The sequence below is a fragment of the Egretta garzetta genome, unplaced genomic scaffold, assembly GCF_000687185.1.
Source record: "Egretta garzetta isolate BGI_Z169 unplaced genomic scaffold, ASM68718v1 scaffold27, whole genome shotgun sequence".
NCBI lineage: Eukaryota > Metazoa > Chordata > Aves > Pelecaniformes > Ardeidae > Egretta > Egretta garzetta.
The window spans coordinates 2,098,954-2,107,035 of NW_009260400.1; the positions used below are offsets into that span (position 1 = coordinate 2,098,954).

The window sequence follows — 8,082 nt, forward strand, 5'->3', positions numbered from 1 at the left end:
GGGGACACCTTCTTGCGGCCTTTCGGTACTTAAAGGGGTCCTATAGGAAAGATGGGGAAAATCTTTTTAGTAGGGTCAGCTGTGACAGGACAAGGGGTGATGGTTTTAAACTAAACCAGGGTAGGTTTAGACTGGATATAAGGAAGAAATTCTTTACAATGAGGGTGGTGAAACACTGGAGCGGGTTGCCTAGAAAGGTAGGGGAAGCCCCATCCCTGGAAACATTCAAGGCCAGATTGGATGGGGCTGTGAGCAACCTGATCTGGTTAAAGGTGTCCCTGCTCTCTGCAGTGGGCTTGGACTAGATGACCTCTAAAGGTCCCTTCCAACTCAAACCATTCTATGATTCTATTCTATTATTTCACCCCACACACACCTTTTGGCTTCTCTAGGCATTTCCTAGGCTGGCTTTGTCCTCTTTATGTGAGTGTTGACCAGTGCACATTGAACTGGGTGTTGCTGGAGGAGTGAAGATACTGGCCCCAGTTGTCTTGGACTTCAGGAAGCCATAAGCCAACATCTCTCTCCCCTGCTGTGGATGATATTTCTATGCTTGCTGGCTCTTTCCTGTCCTTTAAGAAGAAATTCTGCTCTTCTGTGAGACATTATTGATGCTTGTCAGTATCAACTAAAATCTTATTTCTGTGAATGTGAATTGCTGGAATATACCACGCCTCAATTCAGTGGGTGACAGGAAGAGCAAGGCAGGGTGTAACCGTGTATGTGAAACTCTGAACATCCACTCTTTTTGTGTCCATCTCCCTGTGTGGGCAGATAGCAGCTCAAAGCAGGAGCGTAAAGCACGTTCTTGGCCAAGAGAGTTTTGCTACAGTCTTTGTGGAGGCAAGGTTAGGGGCTTGAGATAATGTGCCATTGTACCAACTTAATTAAAGCCCTGCCACCCCATGTCACGGGCTGTAGCTTATGTTACAGCCTCCATGTAGTGCTTTCTCCTCTGAGCTCCTACTGAGTGTTCCCAGTGAGCTAGTGCAGAGGCTCATCCTCACCAAGGAGCTTGTTGGTCCTTCTACCCGTCTCCATCCTATGTCCTAACCTCTTTTCCATGTCAGGCAGGCTGTGGTAAGACTTCGCGGTGTTGCAAATGACCAACTACTCCTGTTTTCCGATGTGTCCCATATTCTGGTCCTCTTACTAGCTGCACTGAGAGCTAGTCAAGGTTAAAATGCTCTTGGAGGGGTTCAAGCATATATTAACTGTGAAAGCTGAAGTATTTAAAGCTGGTCAGAACCCAACAGGGGACGGGGAGGATGATGACAAAAGCCACTCTATTAAACAAGTAGTTGGAGGTTCCTAGGAAAACTGCTGCCACCATAATAAATTTAATCCTTTGGGCCTGGGAGGAAATGCCAGTGTAGCCAGGACCTCCGCTATGGTCTTAGTTCAGCTGTGCTAATGGAGGCAGATGTGTTCTTGTTGGGACCTGGCACAGGAAAGCAAGCCTTGCCCCTTCCACAGATGAGAAGAGGCTTTTCCAGCTGCCCTGGCACTAGAAGACTTGCCTCGTTGTCGTGATTGACTGAGCTGTGGCTGTTTTTAATAGGATAAAGCAGGGACTGAATGTGAATAAACATGGTCTGGGCTTGCTTGAAGGAAATGGGAACTATCTGGAAGGATTATGTAGTGGTGCTGGTGTCTGCCTGGCCTCAGCAAGCATGAGAAGACCTTTGTCCTGCTGCAGCGTTCTTGTTCTCATAAAGGTTTGAAATGCTGTCGCAGTGGAAATTTGCGTAAGAAATTTCCTCCCTGTCTTGTGCATGGTAACTCCTTCCTGCAGGGATGAATCCTTCTCTGACAGCAAGGTTTAAGTCGTCTCAACAGGTAGAGTACTCTTTCACAAAGTTGTTGCTGGGCCTTCTTAGAGGCCTTGGCATTTCGTCTATAAACTGTGCATTTCCCCAGACTTCCCTGAAGGATGAGGAAACAAGCAAGTTAAGGGGCATAAATTAAATGGGAAAAGCTATGCCTTGCACTCCAGCAGTGGAAACCAGCTGAGTCGTCTTTCCTGGGACCATCAGTCTTGAAAGCAGGAGCTTCTCACGCATGAAGGGGTCAGACTTGGGCTGCTCTCCCCAAACCTGGTTGTGGCTTTCATGGTGAGCTGGACTGGGAGGGCATGGATGAGTTTGGTGTGACTCTGGTAAGCCAGGAGCTAAGCTGCTCTGAAGGCCTGCAAACAGAAAGGGCTCCAGGCTCTTTTCCTCAGTTCCTTATGTATGGTTGACTTCAGCCAGGCTCCTTGCAAGTTGCAAATACCTTCGAGAGAGCAAGATCCATGGTAAACTGGGAATAGGCAAGAGGTGTGCTAGTGTATTGTGCAATGACCATGTATCCTGGCTTCTTCCTTCGTTGCAGGCTGAGTTGAAGAAATCAGTTTGGTTTGGTCCTACACTGTTGTCTTGCTTTGGTGAGACTGCTCCTGCTTATGGTCTTTCCTGAAAGCTACCGTGCTGCACAAAGCAAGCTTGCATGTGTTTGAGGGCAGATGGTGGAGCTGGGAAATGATCTGCAGTATCCTCAGTCTGGCACACCTCATGGAGTTGCATCTGTGTGAGGATGCAGATACCTGTATTTACCAGGAACCAGCTGCTTATACTGCAAGGGAATTACCCTCAGTTCTCATAACCTTGCTGTCCTAGAGACTGCAATCATCTCCATGGTGAGAGTTGCACAAAAAGGAGGATAATAACCCTGCAGATGAAAGGGTAATAGGAGGTTTCAGAGTACGTGAAGCTTGTGCTGATTGCCCTGGTTCTAGATTTAACATCCCTGGAAAGGTAGGCTGCAAACACAGAAAGTCTCTTTGCAAAAATAGTGGGGCCAGGAGATGCATTACCCAACCCCGCAGTGTGGAGAAAAAAGCAGCACTTGTTTGAGGAACTAAGGTGTGGATTTGTTCATGGATGTGCCCTTTGAGCGTATCTGAGAGGCAGTAAGCCCATCTAATAAAAACTACCGAAATCTGCCTTTAACTGTCTCTCTTGCCTCCCTTTGATGTGGTTCAAAGGGAAACAGGGCTACATTGTGTCCTCCTTGATAGCTTGGAAATAAAAAGACCAGTAGCATCCTAATGCCTGACAGACATGTGCAGAGCCTTGCTGTCTCTGCCCTTGCCCCAGTCCCGGTGTGCTGGCCTTAAGCCCCCTTTCTTCAGTACCCAAGTACATGGGGGAAGCCTGAACCTCAACAGAGCTCCAACTGCAGATATGCATAGCTCCTTCTGCTGTTCTAGTTCAGGCCTGATCCTGTTTGTTTTGGAGCAGCTCCTGCCAAGGAGCTTCTTCAGGTCTTTTCCATCATTTAACTCTAAAGAGTTAGAGTTCTAGCAGCGAGAGCAAGGGAGTATAAAATCCCAAATATCCTGCTCTTCCATTATCTGTGCCCCTTCCCCATGCTGCTGAAAGACATTTGCAAAGGTGTCTTCCTCTGACTGGAAAAAAAACCAACCAAACACAAACTCAGCTCACCTTGCTTGATGTTTTCCAGGTTCTCGGCTCGGTTGGCTTATTGCTCAGCTGGTGGTAAAGGTGCCTAGAGCACCACTCCTGTTCTTCTGGGGACACTTTTCCTCTCAGCTCCTTGTATATACATGATGCCTTGATCCATTGCTTGGACCTTCTCCTTGGAGAAGGCCACCAGCCTTTCTTATATTCCTAGTCTTCAAGCCAGCTGTCTCTCCCTTCTCTTGCTGCACTGGGAAAGCAGGGAGGTGATCTTTCCCCTCTACTCAGTACTGGTGGACGCCTTACCTGTAGTGCTGTGCCCAGTTCTGGGCTCCTCAGTGCAAGAGAAACATAGACATACTGGGGAGGAGGGCCACGAAGGGCTTGTGTTGGTGGAACTTGTGCTAGAGTGCTGTGGTTCCAGATTGAATGTCCCATTACTGCAGTGCCAAAGACTGAATCCCCTAATTCCGTATAACATAAGTGGAGAACTTGGTTAGGGATGTCGTAATATGGGCTAATGCAAAAGAGTGTTTAGCTTTTGATGGCAGAGGTGTGAAAAAGCTTGTGTGTAGTTCCGTGAGGGTGTGAATGAAGGTTGTGCCAACCCTGTCATTTTTGGAAAGGAGGGCTGCAGAAAAGTGACCCTTTCTCCGTAGTCTTGGCAAGATGGAGCGGTGCTGCTGGCTATGAAGCTGAGCTTGAGTTAGGCAATCTGCAGATTCCCCTTTGATGGTGTCCTACCATGCATGCTTTTACACATGCTTTCTACAGAGCATGGCAATGTTGTGGGGAAACTGGAGCCAGGCTCTTCTGGCAGTTATGTGGGAGTTAGGATGAGAGACAGTAGACAAATGGCCATGAGGGAAATTCCGAGTAGCTGTTAGGAAAAGACTTTGTTGTGAGTGTGGTCAGACACTGAAGCAGAGCCTGTGGAGGTTGAGGTATACATCCTTGCAAATAATTCAAAGTTCAGCTGGACAAATCCCTGAGCAGCTGGAGCTGGCCATCCTTGGAAGAGGACATTGGGCCAGAGACCTCCAGAAGTCCCTTCCAATCTAATGCTCTTTAATGGTAAGTAGAAGATGCCCAGATAGTGTGGTTCAGCATAGCATAAATCACAGCCTAAGAGTGTGCTTGATTCCCTTTTCCTAGGCTGGTGCGATAAGGAGATGCTAAGGAGGTGCCTTACTCATTCTTCGTGGGGAGGGTGCATCTTTCTAGAGACATTCACAGGGTCTGAAGCTGTGTGCCTATCTGGTGCCAGGTGCTGTTTTTTGCAGTGTTTGTGTTGTGACAGGCTTCCTCTTGTGTTCCTCCAGGTACAGCTACATGATTGACAATGTCATTCTGCTGATCACTGGGACCCTGCACCAGCGTTCAATCTCTGAACTGGTGCCCAAATGTCATCCTCTGGGAAGTTTTGAGCAGATGGAAGCCGTGAACATTGCTCAGACGCCTGCAGAGCTCTACAATGCGATCCTGGTAGACACTCCCCTGGGTGAGCAGAGCCTCTTAAAATACCTCTCAGCTGTGTGTGGAGCAGATGTCCCTTTCCCCCCCAGTCTAACTAGGTCCGACTAAGTCTAAGTTGTGCTCCAGGAAGACAAAGTGGTGGGTAGTGCACAGATGTGTCTGTACTGCCTGCGGTGGCTGGGCTTGAGTTCAGGTTTATGCCTGTCCTATGCCAGTATTTCCTCTGGAGGACCAGCTAGCTCTCTGCACGCTTCAATAAATGTCCAAACCAGCACACTGGTAGTGCAAATTGCTGGGGAATTTGGTTTGTGTGAGCCAGGCCTTGAGCTGTCATGGCAGTGCAGGTGTAGCTAGGTCTGATCTGCTAGATATGCCCATTTACCAGCTCTTCTGGGAATCAACACCTGAAATTAGGGAGGAAGGAGAAAGTTTGAGAGGTCTTAGACAAAGGGGATCTTTTTAATAATCGTCATGGGACACATGGTACATGTGCTACCTCAGTGAAGGGCTGTCAGGTCCTCTGTTGGAATGAGTCACTTAATTTCCAGCACTTTTAGTTGGACCATTGGACAATTTCTTGTAGGCAATTTTTTTAGATAATTATAGAGATCTGCATGTGCCTAGTTTTGTTCTGAGACTGATAAAATTAGCTCTACATCAAGGAAAGCTCTTTACGTACCAAAAAACCCTAACCAGCAACAGAAAAAACAAACAAACAAAAGAAAATGCTCCAAAAGCCTTTTTAAGCTCATTGTATAGCAGGATCCTGCGCTGAGGACTGTATACTTAGGGCTATAAGCTTTGACCAGGAGGCACGTGACACTAAAACCAAGTGTCTTATGAACAGACAGATATGTTCTTTAAAGATAAAAGGTGTAGGAAGTGGTTCTGAAGAAAATATGAAGTTTTTCTGTAGTAGCAGGAGAGGTAGTCACAGGAGACCTTCTAGGTTAGCATCTGTGGGCAAAAGAGTGATGAGGTACGCCTGAGTCAGTGATTAATCATTCTTTTGCGGTTGCTAGAAAGAACAAAACATTTCAAATCATCATACTGTGTTTGATAGAAATAGTTGTTTTGGGAACTGAAAGTGCTTTTACAAATGCTCTGTGTAATAACGGGGCAAGTGAAGTAGTTGTCATGGAAAAATGGTTTGCCAGATAGAGCCCAGTTAAGGGGGGAAAACATGTCTCGAGATCTGGGTTGCAAGGTAGGGCAACAACGCAGCAGGAGAACTGAGGCTCTGCATGCAGCTGAGTTGAGCCTGCTTTAGGGATGATGTGTGGGAAGAAAATCCTCCTCATGAGTAAGCAGGAGCCTTCCCACTTTGGTAATAAGATAAAAGCAAGTATTTCAGAGGTGTTAGTTCTCAGAAACCTTAAAACTTCCAGCTGTGTATGGAGTTACAATGCCCCATTACACTGGCAAGGTGGTTCTGGAGAAAGTGGCTGGCAGTTTGAGGGTCTTCGCCTGTTGCATTTGTGCACTGTTGCGTGAGTGCGCTTTGCCACCTTCTGCCCTGGTTAGGCTGAGATCTTCAGATCTTTGCCCTGGCCATGCCCTAGAGGCTGTGTACAAAAAAATTCCAATCGTTCCAGTGACCACACGCAAAGAAACAGCAGCTCTATCTCCTGAAAGTACTTGAGTAGCTACGTGGCTTGGTAGGAATGCCTAACCCCAAATGGCTCTCATAGGTTAGCAGGGCAAAATAAGACTTGCTGTTAGCCTAATTTGGGATATTGGAGGGCCAAGAACTGAAATAGCTGTGTTCTCATTCCTCTGTTACTCTGAAGTAGCCACTGCTTAGCTATCTAGGCTAGCCAGCAAGTCCTGCAGTGAAAACCAGTCCTGGCACACTCTGTTTTCATTTTTGCCAGCCGTAGGAAGCAGTGATCCTCCAGCTACGTGGCACTGGTCTCTGATGCTGTTGCAAAGAATCCTTGGTGGGGGGTTAACCCCTATTCAGGCCTCTCTAGACCCCCGGTGCGGTTGCTGTCCATGCTGGGGAGCTCGTGCCATAAAAGTAGTACACGCTGAAGGTGTGAGCCTGCATTGTACCTGGTTTGTTGCACAAAGCAGAGCACCAGTCAGTTCTCAGCATGAGTGCAGTGTCCTTTACCCACAGCTGGACTGCGTAAGCTAAGAAAGATCATATTTCTCTTTGCAGCAAATTCAGCAAAATTGGTTGCTGAGTGAGAGTTGAAGAAGTCATAAAAGTCCTGTCAATGATTTTATTGTGCTCTTGCTAACAAGTGAGTGGTACAACAGCCTTGTGTTGTGCTGGATGTACAAGACTCATCTTAATCTGCGGCTTGCAGTACCCTGTGTTAGGTCTGAAATCTGTGTTCTTTCAGCAGCAGCAACTTCTCAGACTCCCTCCCAGAGATACTCTGGCAAAATATGTAAGGTTGAGCTTCCTACCGAAATACACTAGTTCGTTCTGTCTCTTGTTGCTTACCTTCAGCTGGAGAAATAAAAGGCCTTGGAAGAAGTGGAAAATGGGACTGATAGACCTGATCAGGGGAAACCGTTCCTGACTCCAACCATGGAGTGTAATGGACTGTAGGAGCTGTGGCATCCCCACACCTCCTTAATCCAGCTAAGATACTGGAGGATGAAGGAGAGGCACATGGCCAGCATCCTCGGGACTCATAGCTGCTGCTGTCTCACAGATGCTTAAGCACTGCTGCCATGCTGTAGCAGGCAATTCGGAAGTTGTCTTGTCACCTCTGAGTGCCTGCATCTGGGAACAGTTTGGGTTTTGCTTATTTTTAAATACAGGGTGCTCTGGCACTGATGCTGGGGGCTTTAGCTGAGAATTTCTGCTGAGAATAGACTGGTGTGAGAGCCCCAAAAATGACTGTGGCCTGAGGAACCGTGGTGGAGCCTGAGGTTTTGAGTCACAGCAATTTGGTGGCTGCTGAAGATAAGGTCCAGGCCTAGGAGGGACGAGTTCAACATAGGGTGTGCTTCTGCCTGGTATTATTGAGGACTCTGAAAAGTGCTGGGCATGGGTCTGGTTAGGGCAATGCTAACTCTGTCTGTGGCTCTGTTTCAGCTGCTTTCTTCCAAGACTGCATATCTGAACAGGACCTGGATGAAATGAACATTGAAATAATTCGAAACACGCTGTATAAGGTAAATGAGT

General features: G+C 47.3%; 1 protein-coding gene across 1 annotated transcript in view; it reads left to right on the plus strand.

Moving 5' to 3' along the window:
* The window catches only part of ATP6V0D1 (ATPase H+ transporting V0 subunit d1), a 37,762-nt gene that overhangs the window by 21,480 nt on the left and 8,200 nt on the right, over window positions 1–8,082 (plus strand). The window contains exons 3-4 of the mRNA XM_035898870.1: window positions 4,784–4,962; window positions 7,993–8,072. Of these exons, the coding sequence (XP_035754763.1) occupies window positions 4,784–4,962; window positions 7,993–8,072 (259 nt within the window). The remainder of the gene's footprint in view (window positions 1–4,783; window positions 4,963–7,992; window positions 8,073–8,082) is intronic.